At 54.3% G+C, this 23,333-nt stretch overlaps 4 protein-coding genes and 2 non-coding genes across 10 annotated transcripts; 3 read left to right on the top strand and 3 right to left on the bottom strand.

The window, feature by feature from the left end:
* Window positions 1-49: 49 nt before the first annotated feature.
* TLCD1 (TLC domain containing 1) lies at window positions 50-5,965 on the top strand. The gene is made up of 4 exons (XM_045773449.2): window positions 50-1,186; window positions 1,507-1,589; window positions 1,680-1,762; window positions 2,183-5,965. The coding sequence occupies exons 1-4, from the start codon at window positions 993-995 to the stop codon at window positions 2,564-2,566; spliced, it is 744 nt and encodes a 247-aa protein (XP_045629405.1). The 5' UTR covers window positions 50-992; the 3' UTR covers window positions 2,567-5,965.
* Window positions 3,146-6,762, bottom strand: RPL23A (ribosomal protein L23a). The gene is made up of 5 exons (XM_045773450.2): window positions 6,614-6,762; window positions 5,816-5,999; window positions 3,930-4,106; window positions 3,387-3,456; window positions 3,146-3,203 (listed from the first exon to the last, which is right to left on the bottom strand). The coding sequence occupies exons 1-5, from the start codon at window positions 6,636-6,638 to the stop codon at window positions 3,189-3,191; spliced, it is 471 nt and encodes a 156-aa protein (XP_045629406.1). The 5' UTR covers window positions 6,639-6,762; the 3' UTR covers window positions 3,146-3,188.
* LOC123777220 (small nucleolar RNA Z17) lies at window positions 4,193-4,261 on the bottom strand. The gene has a single exon (XR_006775610.1). It is a non-coding gene; the product is annotated as a small nucleolar RNA Z17 (small nucleolar RNA).
* LOC123777218 (small nucleolar RNA SNORD42) lies at window positions 6,090-6,154 on the bottom strand. Its single transcript, XR_006775609.1, has one exon. It is a non-coding gene; the product is annotated as a small nucleolar RNA SNORD42 (small nucleolar RNA).
* A 1,286-nt stretch (window positions 6,763-8,048) lies between the features above and the next one.
* On the top strand, window positions 8,049-12,040 carry RAB34 (RAB34, member RAS oncogene family). 3 transcript variants are annotated; one of them, XM_045773536.2, is made up of 11 exons: window positions 8,049-8,216; window positions 8,998-9,094; window positions 9,303-9,394; window positions 10,259-10,324; window positions 10,427-10,528; window positions 10,635-10,699; window positions 10,811-10,862; window positions 11,053-11,134; window positions 11,219-11,309; window positions 11,442-11,549; window positions 11,632-12,040. In XM_045773536.2, exons 1-11 carry the CDS (start codon window positions 8,071-8,073, stop codon window positions 11,697-11,699), a joined length of 969 nt encoding a protein of 322 aa, XP_045629492.1. In that variant the 5' UTR covers window positions 8,049-8,070; the 3' UTR covers window positions 11,700-12,040. The 3 variants fall into 3 exon arrangements, with proteins under 3 accessions (XP_045629492.1, XP_045629490.1, XP_045629491.1); XM_045773534.2 differs by lacking the exon at window positions 8,049-8,216 and having other exon boundaries at window positions 8,891-9,094; XM_045773535.2 differs by lacking the exons at window positions 8,049-8,216; window positions 10,427-10,528 and having other exon boundaries at window positions 8,891-9,094.
* Window positions 12,041-14,974: 2,934 nt separating this feature from the next.
* PROCA1 (protein interacting with cyclin A1) lies at window positions 14,975-22,754 on the top strand. Of its 3 annotated transcripts, XM_045773143.2 has the most exons (5): window positions 14,975-15,442; window positions 19,087-19,170; window positions 21,034-21,169; window positions 21,448-21,606; window positions 21,701-22,754. In XM_045773143.2, the coding sequence occupies exons 1-5, from the start codon at window positions 15,355-15,357 to the stop codon at window positions 22,371-22,373; spliced, it is 1,140 nt and encodes a 379-aa protein (XP_045629099.2). In that variant the 5' UTR covers window positions 14,975-15,354; the 3' UTR covers window positions 22,374-22,754. The 3 variants fall into 3 exon arrangements, with proteins under 3 accessions (XP_045629099.2, XP_045629100.2, XP_045629101.1); XM_045773144.2 differs by lacking the exon at window positions 19,087-19,170; XM_045773145.2 differs by lacking the exon at window positions 21,448-21,606.
* Window positions 22,755-23,333: the final 579 nt, after the last annotated feature.

Genomic DNA, 23,333 nt, shown 5'->3' with positions numbered 1-23,333 from the left:
CTCGGGTTCTCAGTCTTTCCTCTGTTCGCACCTCGTTTGTTTGGAGGCGGGAGGGGATCCCGCGTCAAGGTGGGGATAGGCTGACACCTAGTGACCACGAGCTGCAACTGCTCCAGGCCGCTGTCCTGAAGAGTAAGGGTCACCCCAGCAGCCCGGGCAAATCGGCGGTCTTCCTCGTGCCAGCCTCCAGGGAGCTAGGAGAAGAGCTGGGACTGTCTGAGGGAGGATTGTGACAGCCGCTCGGCCCCAGGAGCCCAAGAGCGGGCTGGGAAGAAGGGTGATGGATCAGTCGACCCTTTCTAGGCACCGAGTCGATGCGGGGCGCCGTAGAGACTGATAAACAGGCCGGTCTCTGCCCTGAAGAGATCCAGTGGCCGAACAGGGTATGGGCGGAGACCATTATCGAGGCGGGGTCGAACCCCTCCCCAGCACCAGGGCTTAAAGGACGCGGGTGTGTGACGGGCCCCGCCCCGCTCTGCCCAGAAAGGAATTGAGGGCGGAGAGAGAGTTCTCTCAGTACCCGCCGAGGCGGGGGAGCCGGTCGCCCCGGGGAAAGTGGGGACGCGGGTTAATGAGGCCAAGCGAGCGAGGCGGGACTCCGTCGGCAGTCGGGAGGCGCCAGGGAGGGGTGCAGCGGCGTCGGCGCCCCCCGGACAGCCCCTTTCCTCCCGAAGTCCCCGGGAGCCAGGCGGGGCCCGGAGGCCCCCGGGAAATGGGGCCCGGGCCCTCGGTGCCGCGGAGGCGCCGGAGGGGCGGGGGCAGGCGGCCGGGGCGGGGCGGGGGCGGCTGGGGGCGGGGGCAGAGGCCTGCGGGGAGGGGACGCAAGGAGCGCAGGGGCCTAGAGGGCTCCGCGAAAACTGTGAGCCTGGAGGCCGGCGGGGAGGCGGCCGGTGTGAACGGGCGGGAGAGGAGCCCCGTTCCCGGAGCAGGCCGACGAGGCGGCTTACGGAGCAGAGAGACAGACAGACAGACAGACAGCAGGGAGGGCCACCATGCCCCCACTGCTGCACCCCGCCTTGCCGCTGCTCCTGGGCGCCACGCTGACCTTCCGGGCGCTCCGGCGCGCGCTCAGCCGCCTGCCCCTGCCCGCGCACGTGCGCGCCGACCCCCTGCGCACCTGGCGCTGGCACAACCTGCTGGTCTCCTTCGCCCACTCCATTGTGTCCGGGGTCTGGGCGCTGCTGTGGTGAGTGAAGGACTGGGGGAGTGAGGGTGGCTGGGGGATCCCACGTTACTCTCCGCATCACTCTCTGGCAAGCCCAGGCCATGCAGTCTCACCTGACTCCGTGTTTAGAAAGCTCTCCAACTAGGAGCGGCAGAGGCCCCAGGGGAGCAGGAAAGCTCATCTGGGAACCGGGAGACACCTGGGTTTCAGCCAAGCTTCTCCTCACGTCCCACAAAGCCAATAGCGCGAGCCCAGATTCCCCGGGGACTGGGAGGGGTAATGGGGGAGAGTAGAGGGGCCTTGGGGATGCGGAGATGTTGAGAGCCTGCCTTCCTTCCCAGTCTATGGCAGACCCCCGAGATGCTGGTGGAGATTGAGACGGCATGGTCGCTTTCTGGCTATCTGCTGGCTTGCTTCTCCGCAGGTAGGTCGTGCCCAGAAAATATTAAGTAGGTACGGAACAGGGAACTTTTTGTTCGGTTCCTTTCATGAACTTTTTCCATCCCCCCGCTAGGGTATTTCATCCACGACACGGTGGACATCGTGGTTAGTGGTCAGACACGAGCTTCTTGGGAATACCTCGTTCATCACCTCATGGTAAATGAGAAGCAGGGGATGTGGTGTAGGCTTGGTGCTAGCAACCTGGTCTCGGTTCTTTCTGAACCTGGGAGGTAAAGACCATCCTTCTTAACCCTGTTTCCAGCCTGTGTCCTACATCTCATACCAGGACACTGGAGGTTGTCAGTTTCTGCCCTTGGTGAGTTCACTTTCGAGGCCAGCAATCCATGGCCTTACCTATTACCTCCTTGAACAGTTTGGAAACCCTCCCCAGAGTCAGAATCTGTGGGCAGGGATCAGAATTTAATCATGTTGAATCCATCATGAACTATAATCCAGAAGGAATCCAGTAAGGATGGATTTCCCAGCAGTCAGTCTGGTAGCCTTGATATTCCCAACAACTTTCAGGAAAGCCATGGTATCTGGGTTCCCTGACACGTTATCTCCCTTGCCTTCTAGGCCCTGGGTGCCTTCTTTGCAGGCATCTTTTGGAACAGTTTTGTTGGCGGGGGAGTCCTGACACTGCTGGTGGAGGTCAGCAACATATTCCTCACCATCCGCATGATGATGAAGATTAACAATGCCCAGCACCTCCTCCTGTACCGGGTCAACAAGTATGTCAACTTGGTCATGTACTTTCTCTTCCGCCTGGCCCCTCAGGCCTACCTCACCCACTTCTTCCTGCGTTATTTGGGCCAGAGGACCCTGGGCACCTTTCTGCTGGCTAACCTGCTCATGCTGGACATCATGATCCTCATCTACTTTTCCCGCCTCCTCCGCTCAGACTTCTGCCCTGAGCGCGTCCCCAGCCAGCAACACAAAGACAAGTTTTTGACAGAGTGAGAGGCACAAAGCCTGCAACTTGTGGCAAGAGCAAACGCAGCCAAGGACAGCCTCACACATAAGATGAGCGAATTAGCCCCAAGCCTGGGGCATCTTCAGAGGCCAGCCTCTGCACCTACTATTCAAAATGCTAATGAAGGCACTCCTCTGAAGTCCTTGTCCTTTCTTGGGCAAGGGGTGAGGGAAGCAGACAGACCGGTTGGACGTGGTCGTTGGGTGCGGGGACCCGTGTGATGAAAGCCAGCCAGTCCACACTGCCCTGAAGTGGATGCTAATGAGGACTCTGTGTACTGGTTTCCTACAAAGCCCCTTCCAGATAAAGGGAGGGATTTTTGTCTGTTCTCTTACCCCCATGATGGTGGCAAATTGTAGTTGTCCTAGAACAAGGAACCATAATCTGGGTCACAAATATCTGAGCTCCCACTGTCAGGATTAATAAGTGTGGTGAGGTAAGAAGGCAGAGTGTTCCAACAGGGTTAAGTAGACCAAAATCTTGCCCAAACCTTGTTCACTTAAGTGTGTGTATACCACAGTATGGCCTCCCCAAAGCCCAACCAGAAATCAACAAAGAAACATATATGGTGAAAAAATTTATATTTAGATTTAGCCAGCTGGACTCAGTTTAGATGATCCCAATCTGAAAAACAAAAGAGGAGCTTTGTTACTGCGAGGTGAAATGTCATGGTTAAAAAGCAAAAAGGTGAGGGTAGGGTCTATTAAGGATAGGGATGCTGTCAATCAGCAAAAGTCAGGTTTTGGTCACTAACAGACACATTACTTGGACAAGGTGATGGGGGAGTTCACAGCAAAGGAAGCTTACTTTGTTGGCAACATCCAAAGCATCATAGTCGGGAGCCAGTCGAACATATGCCTTCTTTTCTCCATCAGGCCTAGGATAAAGGAAGTCTTAATTCCTCCTACCCTCACTGCCCTCAAGCCTCCCCCTTTCTCCTAGTTTTTCTGGCACACATCAGTGCCACTGGTCATATCATCTTTTTCCCCAAATAGTGCCTTTTCCATCATTTGCACAGGAGGCTAGGGATGCCACCAAACCACAAATGAAGCAAATTCCCCTTTGTGGGGAACACCCCAGAACATTTTAAGACTGAAATCCAGGTAGGTAATCTGACATAAATTGTGCCTTACTCTAGGGCCTGCCCGTCTAGAGGTATAGGGATCAAGAAAATGAACACCAACACCATAAAGTCCTAGAGACAGGAGAGCTAATGTGTCCTCAAAAGTCCATATTAGATACAAAGGACTAGAATTACAACAGAAGCTGCTCATTTCTTAAGGCTCAAAAACTGAAACCTACTTCTGACTCCATGTAGATTTCCTGGCTCCTGACTGAGGCCCTACTCACCTGATCAAGGTGTTGACCTTGGCCACATCAATATCATAGAGCTTCTTCACAGCCTGTTTGATCTGGTGCTTGTTGGCCTTGACATCCACAATGAACACAAGTGTGTTGTTGTCTTCTATTTTCTTCATGGCTGACTCAGTAGTCAGGGGGAATTTGATGATGGCATAGTGATCAAGCCTGGGGAAGAGACAAAATGGTATCACCTGGCCTGGGTCCAATAAGAGGATAGGCCCTCTTTTAGAGCCCAAAGCCAGAAGAGCCCAGGTGCATCAGACCATTAAGCAATCATTTTTGTCAGACTTTGGTCGCTAAACAGTGTCATCATCTGCACCCTGAAACTTAGGGACCTGGGAGTAGAAACCTGTGCACTTTCTTCCCCTTGAAGGGCTTTGTTTTTTTAAAGACTTTATTTATTTATTAGAGAGAGCATGCGTGCACAAGAATGAGGGTAAGGGGAAAAAGGAGAAGCAGACTCCCCACTGAGCAGGGAGCCTGATGCGGGGCTCCATCCCAGGTCTCTGGGATCACGACCTGAGCCAAACAGACTGAGCAAAGGGTGCCCCCACTGGAAGTACTTTCATCCTTCAAGTGATTTAAGGATCATCTCTGAGCTCCAAACCCCCTTGCATTCTTTGAGTTCAACTTTTTTTTTTTTTAAAGACTTATTTGTCAGAGAGAGAGAGCGAGCACAAGCAAGGGGAGCTGCAGAGGGAGAAGCAGGCTCCCTGCTGAGCAAGGAGCCTGATGTGGGACTCAATCCCAGAACCCTGGGATCCTGACCTGACCTGATGGCAGATGCCTAACCAACTGAGCCACCCAGGCATCCCCTGACTTCAACATTTTGAAGGGAAAACTTCTAGAAGAAATTTGGAGACTTGAGAGGTTAAACAATTTACTTCAAGAGCATAAAGTTAGACTATGGAGTCTTGAAACCCAGAGTAGAGTTCGAAAGAATGCTGTTGCTTCACTATGAGATTTGATAGATATTTCTGCCCTCCCTGGTTGCTGAAAACTGGTTTGAGGGCCATTGATTGACAGCAACTTTTATTTACAGCCTGAGTTAAGCTTACAGTGGCTCGACCACACCTACCATACAGCTTTCCCCCTGAAATTCAGAAAAACAAGTCTCTTCACCTGGACACTATGTTCCTATCTTAAAACTAGACATCAGGTCTCAATCTCTCATCACACTAAATCCCATGTCCAAAGGGCGGTAAAAAGGGCTTTCCTCCATGGACACAACCCACTCTCCTTGTCTTTTTCTTAAGAAGCAGTGGGAGGTGGCTATTACTATTGCTCTAATTTGTGGCCCCCTAAGCTCAGTTTTATTACCAGTAGTGTGACACTAAAACACTCAAGACCCTAAACCTTTTGCCCATTTCCCTCTATTTCTTGAGTGTAAAGACTTGAGAGTAAATCAGAAGAACCTTTTATACACTGTTGCAGGCCTTCTCCGTCCAATACAGATTATAAGTGTCCTTATCAGTCTAGAATCATCCCACACTGTCACCCTCAAGGACTATTCCCTACAGCAAAAGGTGCAATGAATAACTAAACCTGGAACTCCAAAATAAAAAAACATTTATCGAAGTCCTACTTTATACTCCAAGAAAGCAGAATTTGAAACCCAGATCATATACGAATGAATAATTAACCTAACAATTAACTAACCTTAATAGTCACTGAGCAGTTTTAAACAATTCCTGCCAATATTGTAAAAACGTCTCCTTTCGTTCTTAAACAGGGCATAACAATCTCCTCACACTCCCTTTAGAGAGGCACACTCGGTACCAACATATATTTGAGAAGTCATTCTGCAGGTTTGGTAAACTTCCAAATTACGAATGGCCACCCAACATCTTTTCATGGGAAAGGGCAATACTGACTTGTTTCTCCTGGGGGCGCTCTTTCGAGGATATTTGGGCTGCCTTCGGAGACGCAGAGTCTTGGGTCGTCGGAATGTAGGTGACGTGCGAATCTTCTTTTTTTTGTGGCTGTGGACGCCTTTCAGCACCGCTTTCTTGGCCTTCAAAGCCTTTGCTTTGGCTTCGGCTTTGGGAGGGGCAGGGGCTGAGAGAAAGAAAGAAAGAAAACGAGGGCACGGGATTCAGAAGCCAATCACTTCCGTTCTCAAAACCCCTAGCGGGCGCTCCAGAACACGTGCATCAGTGGTTCCTTTGAAGACATCACCAAGTCTCAGGTTAAAATTTTTCCATCATATGCACGATACCGGGGCGAACTTAGAGTAACTCCAAAAATACGACTTAGAAGTAAAGGAACTAGCAATGATCGAACACTTGATACTTGACAAGATGTGTGCTAGTGGTTTTATCTACTTATATAGCTCTAACGGGGGGAAAAAAAGAAACTAAGTTGAGGACTATAATTCTTCAGAGGTCTGGAGACATGGAGCTCCGGCCTGCGGATGCGTCTAGTTCCCCAAAGTCAACAGTCCGACAGCCCTCGACAGGTGGTGCCGGCCGGGCTTGCCTTCCCAAACCTCCTCACACGAGCCCATCTCACGCGGCTGGGCCCACGCGCACCGCAGCGTGCCGGAATGCGAGAAGCAGCTCCGGAGCAGACACCCCAAGGCGTAGCCCAGCCGCTGTCCTCCCAGTTCGTTCACTCTGAAGGGATCCCACGCCAGCTACCTGTGGTAGCCAACCCCCAGCCCCAGCACAAACCTTCCTTCTTAGGCTTCGGCGCCATCTTCGTAAAAGGGATTTCCAAGGCTCGTTTCCAGGGGCTTATAGAGCAGAGTCTCACCAAAGAATCGCGATACTTTTTGTTTAAAGCTAATTGGATAACCTTAGCGCGGTGCCCTCTGGGAATGGTAGTTGGGTTTAATGTGCTCGCGAGAGTGATTAAGCATGCTCCACCTCTTCCTTCAAGAGTCTAAAGCTTCTTGGGGGTTGTAGTTTTTTGGAGACGCGTGTTTATTTGTTGCGGTGGATGTGGATGGTGTGGCTCGCTGCTGCTGGGCTCTGGTCTTGAGCGCTTATCATCTTGATGAAAGAGTACTGCAGTTCCAGGAGACAGTAGCACTGAAAACTGGTCTGAGTATAATTAGGTTGACTCAGGGAGAGTGAAGCGAAGTTCCAGAATGTTAGAGCAGAAATTGGTCCAGGGGCACCTGGGTGGCTCAGGCGTTAAGCGTTCCGCAGAGGTCATGATCTGGGGTTCTTGGATCGAGCCCCGCATCCGGCTCCCTCCTCAGTGGGAAACCTGCTTTTCCCTCTCCCTCTGCCCCTCCCCCCGCTTGTGCTAGCTCTCTCTTTCTCTCAAACAAAACCAAACCACAAAGTTTTAAGAACTTGTCTGGTCCAAGTCCCTCTAACAACTTCTGTGGAAATTTAGGTCCAGAATGGGGACGTGGCTTATCAATAACAGTATTTTGGTGGCAGAAAAAGTCAAGTCAGGCAGAGGGGAGGAGAAAAGTATCACAGAAGGTAGAAGGTGGCCACATCTACCCCTCTTTACCTATGACAGATTTCATGCGTTTTCCCGATAATACTCTTGAGACTACCAATATTCCTGACACCCGGGGTACAGATTTCTCTAGGGCTTTCTAGTTCTTGTGAATAATTTCTTTCACAGTCCCCTCCCTTTAAGTAGTCTTCCCTTCCCTGCTCCAGTCATGTTTGCATCCTCAACTTCAGTTCCTGACACAGAACAAGTTTTCGTAAAGCTTAGGTTTTTTCCCCCTGAGGGTCTGTGTCTCTCCCACCTCCACCCAGCCCTTTCTATCTTCCTCCTCCCATCTTTGGAACCAGATCCTCCTTTTGATGGTGAGGATTATTATGTGCTACACTCCTCTTATATCCTGCAGAACTGCAAAATGGAAAAGTTGTCCTTGGGGGTAAAATTCCAATGGAATCAGAGAACGCCGGTCCCAGAGCGGAGTCCCCTGGTCCCAGAGCGGCGATCTATCCAAAGGGCGAAGTTTCAGGTCCACCTAGCCCTTCTTTAGACTCCATTGAGGGACGCCGGCTGGTCTTCAGCCTCCCACCACTCAGTCTACACAGGAGCCTTGAAGGAAAACACCCCAGACTTTGGACGTCTCTCTCCTCGGTGGGCATCCCCTGTCTGCTTCCCCCACCCCACCCCATCCCGGGCAGAAGGGCGAGCGGGGGCAGACTCTATGAGTCACGTCCCGGGCCTGGAGTTGACGAGGGAAGCGCCGCCTCTCCTTGGGCCCCTTCTCTCCTCCTTCCCGCACCCCGCCGGCTCCTGGCCCAGCCAGATACTGCGCAGCAATCACGGATTCTCCATCACCAGTTTGACTGGGTAAGGGTCCCCTTGGAGCCGGAGCCCGGCCCAGAGGCGCAGGGGAGAGCGACCTGGGGAACTTCGATCTGGGCGGGTTCCAGCCTGGGTGGAGGCGGTCCTGGTGCCCGTGAGGCGTCTGGCAGGGTACTCAGAGCTGGGGCAGCGCAGTGGGGAGGAGAGGAGGGGGAGGCTGGGACAGGCTGAGAGGCCGGGAGCTGCCGGGAGAGGGGCAGGGGGCGGCCCTTCTCCAGGAATTTCCGGGGATCATGTTACAGCGCTCGCGGAGGGAGAGCGGGGTGGGACGTGGGCCCTGCAGCGGACTGGGCCCGGGCCCCCTCCTCCAGCAGCCCGCGGGCCTTGCAGCGCCATCCCTGCCCACACTGACCCCGTGCGGCGGGGCCGCTCCGCGCCCCGGGGCAGCTCTGTTATGGTAGGGACGCCTCAACCTCGAGCTGTCGTCGGGTCACCGCGGCCCCGAGTCATTGTAGGAACTATCCGGCCCCGAGTTATTGTGGGGTCTGCGCGGGCCCGGCCCCCCCCGGACGGGACTTCCCGCCCCCATTTGGCGGCGGAGGAGTCTCCCCGCCCCCGAGTCGTCGTCGGGACGCCCCGGGCCCGGGTGATTGTGGGTTCTCCCCGGCCCCGGATGATCGTCTCATCCCCGTGGCCCGCTGTGGTGGTAGCGTCCCCGAGGCCGCGGGCTCCCGTAGGCTCCCCGTGGCCCAGAGTTATAGTCGGGACACCCCGGTCGCGGGTGATTGTCGGGTCTCCACGGGCCCGGGTCGCTGGGGCGGATCAGGCCCCCGCGCCTTCTCGGGGCTCCCAGCAAAACCGCAGGCGAGATGAACATTCTGGCGCCGGTGCGGAGGGACCGCGTCCTGGCGGAGCTGCCCCAGGTAGGCGCCACGGCCACGTCGGGCTTCTGGCTGCGGTGGGGTGTGGGCGGGGAGGAGGCGGCACCAGATCAGTTAGAGGCTTGGGCCCAGCCCCGCCGCCCAGCTAGGTCTGCTGCTTCTGGGTGGTCCCCTGCCCTCCCCCAGGGCAGCTTGGCTGCGGGACGTGGGCCAGGAGTGGGTGAGTCCCATTCTCTTCTCTCCGTCTCAGTGCCTGAGGAAGGAGGCCGCTTTGCACGTGCACAAAGATTTCCACCCCCGCGTCACCTGCGCCTGCCAGGAGCACCGGACAGGCACCGTGGGGTGAGTTAGACGCCCTTAACTAAGAAAGGAAGTCTCAGGCAAAGCTAGGGTATACAAGCACCCCCTGGGGCTCCATTTCAGCCTCTACTAGCTATGTGGTTATTCCCCCTTTTTTACACCCATGTGTTCTCCCTTTTCTTCCCAGCAAGGTTGTGATGAGTGCTATGAAATGGGGTGGGGTAGAGAGGTGGCAGTTCACTTCCTGACACAGAGAAGGTGTTCTACCGGAGAGGGTGGTCACCAGCTCACCTTCCCACAGACCACCCATCTGAGCCCCAGGGCAGGGGGCTGTGCCTGTAGGGATGTCTCCCATTATGGGTAAAACAAGGTAATACTGATAACATCGGCATGCCATTAATTGAACATTTACTGTGTGCCAGGCAGTGTGTTGGTTACTATTATTGTCTTTTATTAAATGGAAAACACCATCGCTTTTAAGATGTATCCTGATTTCAGAAATGTTAAAATATGTGTGGGGGAGTGAAGGGGGAGATATATAGGATATTTATCTCAGAATATGGGACATTTATCTCATTTAAACTTCACAACAACCCAATAGAATATATACTAAATGTCCACTTAACAGATGTTGAAACTGAGGCTCAGAGAGGCTAAGTATCTTGCCCTAAGTCACACAGCTAGTAATTGTAAGAACTGGGATTCAAATTCATGGCTGTCTGATGCTGAAGCACAAAACAGCCTTCTGCAAGCATATGTGTCCAGGCAAGCTGCCTGGGAGGCCTTGTGTCTGTTGTAACGTCAGCCTTAGTGCAGCTAACTTTATAGACTTAGCAGGGAACACTGAGACTCCCTAGGTTGCAAGAGCTAGTGCTCACTCCTCCTGTCCACTTTTGTGTCCTGCAGATTTAAGATCTCCAAAGTCATTGTGGTGGGGGACCTGTCAGTGGGGAAGACTTGTCTCATTAATAGGTAAGAAGGTGCTCTCGCTGAGCTGGATTGTGCTGGGCAGGGTTCGGCCAGACCTAGCCAGGTGGGCTGGGCTCAGGGCCAGAGCATCTGGTGCTCCCTCAGGTTCTGCAAAGATACTTTTGATAAGAATTACAAGGCCACCATCGGAGTGGACTTTGAGATGGAACGATTTGAGGTGTTGGGCGTCCCATTCAGTCTGCAGCTGTGAGTGCTTCCTCCACACCTTCCACCCGTTCCTTCCCCCAGTGCCTGTACCCCACCTCACGCCCCCTTCCCACATACCTGTGTTGTCCCCCCTCCTTCCTCCCAGCTGGGATACTGCTGGACAGGAGAGGTTCAAGTGCATTGCATCAACCTATTACCGAGGAGCTCAAGGTAAGGGCCTCGGTGAAGTGGGGCAGGTGGGTGTTCCTGGTCTCTAATCTAGGGTAGGGGGGGATTTTGGAAAGAAGCTAATAATGTCAGCTGTTTTTGCCACTTTTCTAGCCATCATCATTGTCTTCAACCTGAATGATGTGGCCTCCCTGGAGCATACCAGGTATGTGGGGCTGCTGAACTATAATGGGGGTTCCAGGAAGAGCGGGTTCAGACAAGCGGGGTGGTCAGTGGCATTAGTAGAGAAGAAGAAGAATGCATCGAGGACCAGAGAGAGTGTGAGGGGCATATGAGTATCAGAAGGAGGACCCTCTCCAGCCCACTCATCCTCGGTTGTCTACCCTCTGCGGCAGACAGTGGCTGGCCGATGCACTCAAGGAGAACGACCCTGCCAATGTGCTTCTCTTCCTTGTGGGTTCCAAGAAGGACTTGAGTGTGAGTGTGTCAGTGGTGGGGGGGCTCCCAACTCGGTGAGGGGACCCCATCCCCCCTTGCCGTCTGACTCTGACCTTCCCTCAGACTCCTGCTCAGTATGTGCTGATGGAGAAAGATGCACTCAAGGTGGCCCAAGAGCTGAAGGCTGAGTACTGGGCGGTCTCATCTCTCACTGGTGAGTCAGAAGCCTCGGGTTTTCTGCAGCGGCACGCCCGTCTACCAGGTCTTTCACTCCTATCCCTTCAGCTGTGCCCAATGACCCGAGGCCTGGAACGGCCCCTGAGCACCCATCCGCTCCATGTGTCAGGTGAAAATGTCCGGGAATTCTTCTTCCGTGTGGCGGCGCTGACCTTCGAGGCCAACGTGCTGGCTGAGCTAGAGAAGTCGGGGGCACGGCGCATTGGGGATGTTGTCCGTGAGTGCCTGCCTGGATGAGGGTGGCAGAGAGTGCGGGGAACCTCTGATCCCTGCTTCATATATTTCCCACCCTTCTTCAGGCATCCATAGTGATGACAGCAACCTCTACCTAACTGCCAGCAAGAAGAAGCCCACATGTTGCCCGTGAGTGGTAAGGGGACCGTCTAGAGCCTGCTCAGCCCTGGGCACTGTGCCACCTTGACTCCCCTAGCGCTCGACCCTGGACATTTGCACTGATTGTTTTACCAGACCAAAGAGCTGCCCCTTGGTGGCAGTACCCCTGGAGGGGTAGCAGGGACCATGCTAGTCGCTCCCTGCCCCAGGGACCATGCCAAAGACTAGACGTCCGGGGGCTCTCCTGGGTGCCCAGCAGTGGGGAGATAATCCCTGCTGCTTTTGCTTAGCCTGCGGGGCCCTTTTGAGTATGAGGATGCTTAATGATCCCAGCCTCACACTGTGCCTTATGCATTAAAATCTCTGTTATTAGCAGTTTGGGGACTGGAGTCCTTTGTTGGGGATGAGGGATGCGGAATTGGCAGGGCTGTATGGCTGTCTTGGGACTGGAGCTCCCTGCTGGATTCTGGCCGTCCCTGGGTCCTGGGCGGGGCCCAGACAGGCTGGGAGCTCAGGAACCACATTTTGGAGGGCTGTGCTGGGCTCTCAGTGGTCGGCTCTGAGAGCTCTTTCCCTTGGTTCCTTACCCTCTAGTATGTCCCCCTACGTGGTGCTTATTCCCAAATTTCTACCACTGGATAACTGTTTTCTTTTTTCACGCCCCCCCTTCCCTTTAAAAAAAATACTTCTCCGAGGGGAGCACGGTAGGAAGTGATTGAGTTTTGGATGCTCTTTGGGTTGACCAGAAGGCCCAGGTCAGGTATGGGCTTGGTTCTTACTCAGAAGATGTGCTGTCTAATGTCTGTCTAACATTATTAGTGATATAAGCATAAATTAATGAGTAATGTCTTTTTACATTTTAAAGCCTGATTAACTAAATAAAACAAACAAACAGCATAGGGGCACCTGGCTGGCTCACTCAGTAGAGCATGTGACTCTTGCTCTCAGGGTCGTGAGTTCAAACCCCATGTTAGGCCTAGAGCTTACTTAAAAAAGAGGAAAAAAAAAAGAAGAAAAAAAACAGCATATTTTTTTCCCCTCTTCAAAAAGAAAAAGACATGCTCTGAGTCAGGAGGTCCCCCATTTGAGTCCTCATTGTTCGTCCTCAATCACTTCTCACTGTGTTCCCCTCAGAAAAGTTTTATTTATTTGTTTGTTTGTTTGTTTCCAAAGATTTAACCATTTATTTTAGAGAGAGAGAGTGCATGTGCACAAGCTGGGGGAAGGGCAGAGGGAGAGGGAGAAGCAGACTCCCCACCGAGCAGGGAGCCCAGCATGGGGCTCATTCCAGGACCCTGAGATCATGACCTGAGCTGAAATCAAGAGTTGTATGCTCGGGGCGCCTGGGTGGCACTGCGGTTAAGCGTCTGCCTTCGGCTCAGGGCGTGATCCCGGCGTTATGGGATCGAGCCCCACATCAGGCTCTTCCGCTGGGAGCCTGCTTCTTCCTCTCCCACTCCCCCTGCTTGTGTTCCCTCTCTTGCTGGCTGTCTCTATCTCTGTCGAATAAATAAATAAAATCTTAAAAAAAAAAAAAAAAGAGTTGTATGCTCAACCAAATGAGCCACCCAGGCGCCCCAAAGAGAAGTATTTTTTAAAGGGAAGGCAGGAAAGGGGTGAAAAAAAGAAAACAGTTATCCAATGGTAGAAATCTGGGAGTAAGCACCGGGTAGGAAGGCACAGTTGGGGATAAGGAACCAAAGGAAAGAGCTCTCAGACTCCCAGGCAAATCACTTACCTCTGGGCCTCAGTTTCCTTATCTGTAAAATCAGGCTAATAATACTGATGACGTTTCATGGATGAAATAAGGTAAAGCACTAACACACATAGGAAGAGTTCCAGAACCTTAACTATTATAACTAATTGGAGGGAAGAGTGGTGAAGAACCTGGCTCCCTGTTGACATCTGACCCAGAGTCATAGATTGCCTGGAAGTATCTCAGACATCTGGGCCAACAATGGTGGGACACATGTGGCCTCAGGTGTTATCCTGAGAGGCCATGGAGAGCCAAGATTAGAACACAGATCCAGGCTCCCAGTCAGCAAGTGCTCTGTGCATTCCATGCGTGGTACCATTCTCACCCAGCCACTCTGTCCTGGAGGGGTTGGCTTTTCAGCATACTCCTCTCTCGTGGCTTCTCCTTTCCTGCTGTTTCTAGAGTTGTCTAGAGCTAAGGTGAGGAGGGGAGTCTGGGTAGTGGCCCTATCTGCTCAGCCTGCTGGGCCTGGAGGAAGGTGAAGGCTGGGATCATGCACACAGAGTAGCAGCAGTGGGAGAGGCCTTTGATGACTGCAGAAAACAGTTTAAACATTATCCTTCCCCCTTTTTTCCATCTGTTGAGGCATATCCTGGCTTAGGAACCTGGTGCCAAAAGAATTTGAGGGGAGTGATATGTGGAGTGTGGGTGGTACGGTTCTTAACACTTTTTCACACTCCCTGGGATTGTTTTTTCCATGTCTCTTCCCTCCCGGGACTGTGCTCCTCACCCCTCCTCTTCTACAGAGCCTGTAACTCTGTGTGTGTGTGTGTGTGTGTGTGTGTGTGTGTGTGTGTGTGTGTGTGGCCTGCACCACAGAGCTGCTGTAGGTTTGTGCTGAATGGTGGGGGGGCATCAGGGGTGTGGTTGGGTTTTCTGGGTGCTTCCTGTGAGGGGCATGTGCATGTGTGCATATTGCATTAGTCCATGTGAGGAGGAGATTTTCTACGTGTGCAGCGTGTGCGATCGATGCACGTGCAGTGTATGTGCTATATTTAAGGGTGTGAGGGGTGTGTGTAGATTACTGTGAATGCAGCCGGCCCTGCTCCCGCGTCACCGACAAGCCTATGGAGACACATGCGGTTGCGTGAATGAAATAAGACAAAGCACTAACATACATAGGAAGAGCTCAGAAACCTTAATTAGTTTAATCATTTGTTTGGGGAAGAGTAACCGAGACCCTGGCTCTATTTATCGGGCAGGATTGTCTCTGGGACAGGGTGCCTGTGGGGTCTAGGAGGGAACGCGGGGAGGGCGCCTTGGGGCTGGAAGCCGACATCACGTCGTCCACTTGAGAACTGGGCCTTGGGCTCCAGTGGAGGGGCCTGAGGGCAGAGAGAGAGAGAACGCGCGAGAACGCGAGCGAGCCGGAGATTGCCTTGCTCCAGCGCGGGCGGGAGCTCAGAGAAGCCGGGTTGGCTGCGGGGAGGCGGGCGGGGCGCCAGGGCTGCTGCTGGGTTCGGAAGGCTTGGGAGGGGCTGGATTGCGGCGGAAGCTTGAGGTTGAGAGAATGGCTGGGGCGGGGCTAAGAACGGGGGTAGGGGCGGGGCTAAGGTCCGGGGGTAGGACTAAGAGCGGGGAGTAGGTCTGGAGAGGAACTAGGGATGGGACTGAGGGCTGGGCCTGAGCGGCCGAGCTAAGGTTTAGGCCTGAGATAAAGAGGTGGTACTAAGGTTAAAGGTGGGACAAAGAGGGGCCTGGAAAGATCTGGGAGGCCCCGGATGAAGAGCGCGGCTGAAGCTTAGATTTGGGCTAAGACAACGCAGAGCCAGGGGAGGGTGGAGGGAGGGATCGGGCAAGCATGAGGCGGAGTTAAGGGCTGGACAGGGGCGAAGCTGAGATTGGGGTTTACGGTTGGCTCGGCCAAGCTGAGGTTCAGGATTGGACTTCTGCGAGGAAGAGTCTTGTAGAGACGAGAACTAGTCTGAGAGCGATGTGGGTCAGGACGACACTGAGGATTGAAAGGTGGACTAAGGAAAAGACTGAAGACAATGCCAGCATCTGGGAGGAGGGCAGCACTGGTAAAGAGGGGGCGGGGCAAGAGTTTGGAGGTGGGTTTCGATCTGGGGCCGTGGCGCCCAAGGAGGGTTTAGAACTGGGAAGAGCCAGGCGAAGGAGGCGGGGCCAGGGGCTGGGCTGGGGCGGAGTTAGGGCCTGGGGGCGGGCTCACGCCGAGCCGTGGACCAATGATTGAGGACTGGGGTCCTGAGGCCCTGGAGAGTGCCCCCGGGTTCGGCTGATCCAGTCCGGCCGGACCCAGAGCTGCTAACCCCTAGTTTGTAGGGCTGGAAGGCGTTGCCGTGTTTCCCGGCCGCCGCCTAAGAAATGCGGGGCCTGTCTGGAGCGCGTGGTCCAGCACCCACCCAGTCGCCAGGCTGGGGCGGGCGGTTCCATTGACTCTGAGGGGAGGAAGGAGTCTGGAGGTTCCACGCGTGACATCACAATCACCGCCAGATGTGGGCGGGGCCAGAGCGGCATTTCCCCGGAGACGTGTGCACACTGCACTGCCTAGCTCCCTCCTTCTCCCTACTTCCCTTCCTTCCTCCCTTTCCCCTCCCTTCCTCCCCCATTCAGCTGCTTTGGTGCCTAACCTGGAACCCGCCACCTGTGTCACAAGGGCGGGGGGAGCTCCTCAGCCCGCAGGACTGGGAGGATTCTGTACAAATGAGCATCACCTGTGAGTTTTGAGTTAGGCCCCTGCGCCTGGTTGAATGCCCCACCAAGAAAAAGACCACAAGCCTCCCTCTTCCTTTTAAGCTATCATTCTCCTCATTTCATTAAGAAGTCTGCCCCATGTCCGGCCACAATTATTTCTGCTGCAGGAGCACCGGACCCCCTGCTCCAGTAGGAGCTCTTCTCCGGTCTGTGAAACTGGAGAGCAGATTGCCTTCCTCAGATCTGAGGAGAGTTACTAAACCCCACCCCTTGGCAAACAGAGTTAGGATTGTTAGGGCCTCTTGGGGGTTTGGGAGGAGTTAATCAGTGGACCCTGTCTACAAGCCGCCTTCATAATGACTCCAGAGAGAGAAAGAACAGGAGTCCGATAAAGCAGAATTTGAATCCTGACCCTTAGGGTCCAGGCTGGATCTGGTTGTGGAGTCAGGATTGAGTCAAACCAGAGGATGAAGAATGGGCTGTGTTGGAGCTGAAGAGCAGGTGCAGCAGGAGCTGACCGCTAGCAGGATGGGTTTGGGATAGGAACCCCAAGTGACAGGGCTGAAAGAGCACAGGTCATACGGAGCCAGGAAGATTGGGTTTGACTCCTACCTCTACCATCTATTAACTTGTGTCTTTGGACAGGTTTCTTATCCTGAGTCTCTGAGTCCCCATTGATAGAATGGATTATGGTGAGGATTTCAAATTAAAGGCCTATTTTAAAAGCCCAGCACAGTGCCTAACGTTGGGAAGATGCTCATCCTGGGTCCATTCTCTTCTGGGAAAGCCCCTGCTTTGAACCCTGGGCAGAATCTCCAATGCTGTAGCTTCTTTGTGGTTCCACTGGAGGGTTTATTTCATTCTACTCATGTCATTCAACCAACCAACATTTACTGGGCACTTTTCATGTCCCAGGACTTGCAGATACAGAGGCAGATGAAATGTGGGCCTTGTTCTCATGTTGCCATAGAGTAAGTGCATGAATACCACGGCAGGGTAAAGGGGCCCAAGACATGTATGACCGATTCTCCTTGGGTAGATAGTATTGTTCTTTCCAAGATGAACAGGTATTTCTGGGGAGGGAGAGGCAGGAGAGAAGGAATGGAGAAGGGAGGGATGGGAGGAAGGATGGATGGGTGGGAGAAACTTATAACTGAGGAAGGAACCAGGGCCTGGGTCTTGGGGGGGGGGGTCAGTTATGTCATGATGAGGAATTTGCACCTCATCCCGAAGGCAGTGGAAGGCTATTAAACAGGAGGAATGTGGTGGACCAGTTGGTGTTCTAGAAAACTCAGTTTGGCTGCATTGTGAAGACTGCATGAAGATAGTGAAAGAGAAGGCAGGGAGGCCAGGAAGGGGGCTCCTGTGGCGGTCTTAGGGATAATGGAGGTTTGAACCAAGAGAGAGGCAGATGCAGGGGGCAGGTAGGCGTGGCAAGACTTGGTCATCAAGTTGGTATAGAGGTGAAGGAAAGAATGATCCCTAAATTTCTAGCTGAAATGGAAGAGACAAGAGGAGATGGTTTATGGAGGGTAAGGAGAAGAGATAGGCTTGTGTGGGACATGCTGGTCTAAGATGTTTTGGGAAAGTCCAAGAGGATATTGACCATGTGCTCAAAAAAGCAGTCTGGATTGGAGACCCTGATTTATGTCATTTTTTTTGGTTGGTGTTGAAACCATGTAAGTGGATGGCATTTTCCAAGAGAAGGCTGTAGAGTCTTTGAGAAGGAGGCCAAACACAGGACCCGTAATCACCAATTTTAGGGGTACAGCAGAGGAAAAGGAAACTGCAAAGGAGTCAGGAAGAACTAAACAGCAAGTCAGAGAAGGAAGGCAGATGAGATGAGAGAGATCTGTCATGGGAGTCAGAACAGTTTGCAGAAGAAAAGAGATTGATTGGTCAACAGGTGAGATGAGACAAAAAGAAGGCTGCTGGGTTTAGCTATTAGGAAATCATTGGAGGGGCGCCTGGCTGGCTCAGTCGGTAGAGCATGGGACTCTTGATCTCGGGGTTGTGAGTTTGAGCCCCACGTTGGGCATAGAGATTACTTAAAAAAGAAAAAAAGGAAATCATTGGTGGCCTTTGCCTGGGCTCTTTTGATAGAAGGGCCCAGTAGCTGCCATGTCGTATGTGGCTGGCATAGAAGAGAGATGGAGACTCTGTGTTCACTGAAGATAGGGACTGGGCCTCCTTCACTGGTGCCTAGTGAAGCTAATCATATGTCTGTTAAATGAAGGAGTGAATAAACCTGGGTTGAAAAGGAAGCGAGGTGGGATATGTAGTGGTAGAGGGAGAAACAGGGCTTATACAGTGCTTTAAGGATATTCATTTCCTGTAGGAAAAAAACCCCAAAACAGTAAAAAGGGAGAAGGTTAAAATTCTGGCTGGGACCTAGAATTCAGGTGCTTTGGGCAGGAGGAGGGCGGAGGGATACTTCCCCTGGCTGGAGGAGAGTGGATGAGGGTGGGAGCAGCCTCGGGTAATACTGGTGCAATGAGCTGAGAGGAACAGCAGCAGGGTAGGAGCTTCCAGAAGGTGCTGGAAGTTTCCTTCCTTCCTTCCTTCCTTCCTTCCTTCCTTCCTTCCTTCCTTCCGTGAATTTTGGGTACTTACTGAGCTGTGGAATATAGAAGGAGCTGACCAGGGACCTGTAGAAAGATGACCAAATGCCACCGAAGGCCCTGCTAAAGTCCCCCAAGCAATGAGCTCAAGGAGCAGGACTCAGCTCTGATGCCCCAAAGGACAAAGCTCATTGTGGGAAGGCAAGGCAAGTGGCAGGCTCTCTGCCCTGTGGTTGCTGATGGAGCTGTAGCCCCATCAGTGTCTGCATCGTGCCACCGTCCTGAACGATTCATCCTGTGTGTCAGTCTCCTCACCTTGAGCACAGGGCTGTTGGGTTGTTCTCTTGATTTCCGCATCTCAGGGCGCAGGTGGAGCTTCTCAGGGAATGCTTGCGGCGTGAAGGGCATGGGGCGGGGGCTGCAGCTGCTCCCACTCTGTGCTCTCTCAGATGTAAACAGGTTGCCCAGCTGGGAGAGAGGACCTCTGCTGGCTGCTGTGCCGTCCAGCACTGATGCCTCCGCCTTCTCTGAAGGTGGGTCCAGGGAATCCCGGCCCTGGGGTTCCCCACCCCCCTCACTTGGGAAAACTCAAACCTGGCAGGCAGGAGGGAAGGAAGTGTTTGGTCCTGAACGGTTACCCAGCTGCCCCAGCCCCACCCCATCCCCTACTCCTTGTCAGGCCGGGAGGGCCCATTCCCCATTCCCCGAGGCCCAGTCCCCTGTCTTTGGCCTAGCACTTGATGGTGCACAGATTTCTTTCACATGTGTGAACTGGGCCCTCTCAACAATCCTGCACAATACATATTACCACCCCTGCCATGTTACGGATGAGGAAATGAAGGCTCAGAGAAGTAACTTGCCCTGGGACACCCAGCTAGTAAGTGACAGAGCCAAGACTTGGACTCAGGCCCGTCTGATGACAAGTACAGGGCACATGGCACTCTTTTCAGCAGTGCTGAAAAAGGTGGTGGTGACCCAAGGTCCAGCCTCACCTGCCTCATTCCCCGCATGATGGGAAGGGGGCACGGGAGGAGAAGCAAAAAGAGAGGCCCCAAGTGGGTCAGCGGTGGATGGGGGACTCAGGGCCCTCACAGCCTGGTGGGGGGAAGGGAAGGGAGGAGGAATGTGGGGCAAATTTCATACTAAGCTGCTGTTCCCTCATCTCTCAAGTACTTTGAAGGCCACTTGGACTAAAACACCCCCAGCCTGGGTTACCTCCTGGGGGGTGGCCAGTGTGAGGTCTTGTCCCAGTTCTACCCCCGCAGAGGCTGGACAAAGGCTCAGTCCTCCTGGCCTGTCTGGAGGGAGTAAGCCAGCTGTAGCACCCATACCAGGCTGTCCTGGAACTCACAGTGCCAGCTTACTTCTTCCCGCAGGGGTGGGTGGAGCTGGAGTCCAAGGGGGGCCCTGCAAGAAGGTGCCTTGTTCTCTCTGTCCTGGTACGTGAATACTTGGGCACATGGAGTTACTTCACAGGCTCACCTTTTAGACGGTGGCCCGACGGAGAGCCATTGGTAGCCTGGAGCCTTAGGCAGGGTCAGGGGGGAGGCTGTGGGGTAGAGGTTGGGAGACTCCAGTGTGAGCAGGGCTGGTGTTGGCCTGAGCAGAAGAGGTGGAGCCAGGGCTTTCCCAAACCCCAAACCCTCACGCCAAGGGCTTCTCTGCTGTGTCCATGGTACCTGTGCTGCCCCCAAGGGGTGGCAGGGCTCAGGATGGGGGCGGGTCGTTCAAGCCTGTGGCTCTAAGGAGATGGGATGGGCAACGGGGCCTTGATGAATGCGAAGCAAAGGGTGAGCATGGGGAATGGGAGAGAAGTGAGAAAGTGAGGAAGGTGTCAGAAGGGAGGAGGGGCTTGGAGAAGAGGAGAGAAAGCAAGCACCAGGGGCAGGCGGAGGAGCTGAGGAGATAAGGAGCTGACCTTATCTCCCTTCCAGGCTTGAGCCTCCACGCCACAGCAGGTCTCGGGGCCCAGTGATGCTGAGGCTGAGGGGTAGGGACGTGGGCCTCCTGGCCTGTGCAGGGCAGGCGGGGGGGCTCAGAAATGGTGCTCCTGTCGGCCATGTGGTCCCACGGTCTCCTTGGCCCGAGGGCCTTCGCCTACCTGGGCAGCCTGTGGAGGGCTCCAGCAGGAGAGGCAGGAGGCGGGGAATGGAAGAGGCAGGTGTCCTGGGGCAGCAAAGGGGACTCGCTGAGACATTTTCCTGGGAGTCTGCAGGGGAGGATTTGTGCAGGGGACCTGAGGGGAAAGGGGAGTGCTGAGTTCCTACTCTGTGGTTACCACTCTGAAGTAGAAAGCGGGGGTGGGTGGCAGCCGGTGAATTTGGCGAAGCCTTTAGATTGAGCTATGGGCGGGGAGACCCAGAGGTGTGCTGTGACCCAGACTCCCACCCCCTCAGGTGAATTCAAGGACCCGGACAGGTGCTGCTGGAAACACAAGCAGTGCACTGGGCACATCATCCACCCCTTCGCCTCGGACTGTGGCCACCACAACCTGCACCTGCACTCCGTCAGCCACTGCGACTGCGATTCCAGGTAAGGGCCGCCCTCCTCGGGACCCCCGCAGCCCAGGAGAGACTCCAGGGCAGAGCTAGGCCCCACAATTTCCCTGTGGTTCCCCCTTCAGCTTTGACCTGGCGCTGCCAGCCCAGCCCCAGCTTTGTAAACCTGGCTCTGCTCCAGAGCCCTGGGGAGGCGGTCTCTCGGCGGCCTGGGCTGAGTCCGGCAGCAGCCAGCTGTCCCTCAGGCTTCTGCTCTGGGTCCCGGGGGAGTCACAGAGGCGTGGGAGCCGGGCTGAGTCCTCTGTGTGGCAGGCTGAAGGACTGCTCAGAGAAGACAAATAGCGACAACTCCCGAGATGTGGGCCCAACCTGCTCCCGAGATGAGGGCTCAACATGTTTCAACATCATCCAGTCCCCTTGCTTTGAGCTCATCCCAGAGGAAGAGTGTGTGGAGCGGTTCTGGTATGGCTGGTGAGTGCTGGCAGGCTGACAGGGGCGGCACTAAGGGGCACCGGCCCCCCAACTCTCTGTCAATCTTCTCTTTCCCTGTCCCCCTCCCTCCCAGGTGCAAAAGCTATAGGCCTGTCTCTGTGGCAGTGATCCACCATCCCATCCACCATGACTACGCGGCAGACGACCTGAATGAAGAGGAGGAAGAAGAGGAGGAGGAGGAGGAGGAAGAAAGCAAGCCTCCCATTCCGACCCAGGTGGGGCCCGCTGCCACCGCACCCGCTGACACAGGCATGGGCGCAGTCGCAGGTACCCCGGACTCAGCAGCTCCCATCACTATCTGGCGCTCTGAGAGCCCCACAGGGAAGTCCCAGGGCAACAAGGTGATCAAGAAGGTGAAGAAGAAAAAAGAAAAAGAGAAAGACAAGGAAGAGGAGATGGATGAGAAGGCAAAGCCGAAGAAAAAAGTCAAGAAGGGCAAGTTGACTAAGAAGAAAAGCCCAGTTAAATCGGAATCTTCACCTCCGGACTTGAGCCGATCAGTAAGCCCAAGAGAGTTGGCCAGGATGTCAGAGTCCAGCCCAGACAGCCGGGAAGACCTGGAGAGTGAGGACAGTTACAATGACCCCAGGCGGGAGGAGCCCTCCAGCGAGGATATTGTGGAGTCTTCATCGCCCAGGAAGAGAGAGAAGAACACGGTCCAGACTAAGAAACCTGGGGCGAAGGCCTCACCAGTCAAGAAGGTCAAGAGGAAATCTCCCCCAGCATCAAACCCCAATCTCAGTTGAGGCCAGGGCATCCAGGGTGAAGAATAAACGCGATCAAGCCTGTAGCTGACCCCCTGCTGCTGTTCTCTCTCCCTCCAACCTGTCCCTGAGGGGGAGGGGGCTTCTGGGCATAGCTGGAGCCAGGGGGACAGGGGGCTGCAGGGGTTTCTGAAGGGTAAGCTGTCTTTCAGGACGGAGTCCATGGGAACGTAGCGGGGAGGGCAGAGAGGAGCAGAGCCTGTTTCTCTGTAACATCCTAGGCTCGGGGCAGGAGAGGAACACATCTGGGTGGGTGGGAAGGAGGCTGCCCATCTCCTGGGAGACTGGTTTGTGTGAAATCCACTCGGGGACAGGCAGTGCTGTCTGCAGTGATACCCCTAATAAATCGAACCTTTTAACCCATTCTGTGCCACTGTGCCTGGCCTTTCCCTCCTCTAAGTGGCCCTTAGGAAGATGCTGGTGGCAACAAAGGGAATGTGATCTTCCCTGCTGGTGTGTCCTTGCTCCCGCGAGGCCCTTCCAGACCTTTGTGCCAAAGGGAATGGAACTGATTTCCTGGCAGAAGACCAGCCTTTTCCTCTCAAGTCTTGCCAACAGCCAAAGAGATCTTGAATGATGGGATGAAGTCAAGACGGGAAACTCAAGTTTGGGTAGCAGTGACCCTTTCTGATTTCTCTGCTGAGCCCCAAACAGAGGAAAGGGAGGGGGAAAGCCTCACCTTCCCAGCACCAACTTGAAAAGCTGTGAGGCGAGGCCCTTCTAAAGAAACACGGAGACCAGGAGTCTAGAACACAAAGAGGCAGTGGAGCTGGGGGAAGGGGTCGGGGCCAGGGGGCTGGATGGACCAAGCTGGTAAGAGGGGGACTGGCCTCCCCTGCAACAGACCGGCACTTCCTTTTCCAGGCTGTGCAGGGAAGCAGGCGAGCATGGGGCCTGTGCTGGGGCAGACGTACTAGAGTAGAGGTACTCTGCTATCACAGA

The sequence above is a fragment of the Ursus americanus genome, chromosome 23, assembly GCF_024610735.1.
Source record: "Ursus americanus isolate L20-20 chromosome 23, mUrsAme1.1.p, whole genome shotgun sequence".
Taxonomy (NCBI): Eukaryota; Metazoa; Chordata; class Mammalia; order Carnivora; family Ursidae; genus Ursus; species Ursus americanus.
Note: the sequence above shows the minus strand (reverse complement) of the source record. Positions and strands in the feature narration are given on the sequence as shown.

Coding starts and splice junctions, on each gene's coding strand:
- RAB34 (XM_045773536.2), top strand. CDS start 8,071: ATGAGTCACGTCCCGGGCCTGGAGTTGACGAGGGAAGCGCCGCCTCTC. Junction 9,395..10,258: donor CACCGGACAGGCACCGTGGG/GTGAGTTAGACG, acceptor TGTGTCCTGCAG/ATTTAAGATCTCCAAAGTCA. Junction 11,310..11,441: donor GGCGGTCTCATCTCTCACTG/GTGAGTCAGAAG, acceptor TCCATGTGTCAG/GTGAAAATGTCCGGGAATTC.
- PROCA1 (XM_045773143.2), top strand. CDS start 15,355: ATGTGGGTCAGGACGACACTGAGGATTGAAAGGTGGACTAAGGAAAAG. Junction 19,171..21,033: donor TGCCTCCGCCTTCTCTGAAG/GTGGGTCCAGGG, acceptor CCACCCCCTCAG/GTGAATTCAAGGACCCGGAC. Junction 21,607..21,700: donor GAGCGGTTCTGGTATGGCTG/GTGAGTGCTGGC, acceptor CCTCCCTCCCAG/GTGCAAAAGCTATAGGCCTG.
- TLCD1 (XM_045773449.2), top strand. CDS start 993: ATGCCCCCACTGCTGCACCCCGCCTTGCCGCTGCTCCTGGGCGCCACG. Junction 1,590..1,679: donor GCTGGCTTGCTTCTCCGCAG/GTAGGTCGTGCC, acceptor TCCCCCCGCTAG/GGTATTTCATCCACGACACG. Junction 1,763..2,182: donor ACCTCGTTCATCACCTCATG/GTAAATGAGAAG, acceptor CTTGCCTTCTAG/GCCCTGGGTGCCTTCTTTGC.
- RPL23A (XM_045773450.2), bottom strand. CDS start 6,638: ATGGCGCCGAAGCCTAAGAAGGAAG. Junction 4,107..5,815: donor AGCGCCCCCAGGAGAAACAA/GTCAGTATTGCC, acceptor TCTCTTCCCCAG/GCTTGATCACTATGCCATCA. Junction 3,457..3,929: donor AAGGTCAACACCTTGATCAG/GTGAGTAGGGCC, acceptor CCTTTATCCTAG/GCCTGATGGAGAAAAGAAGG.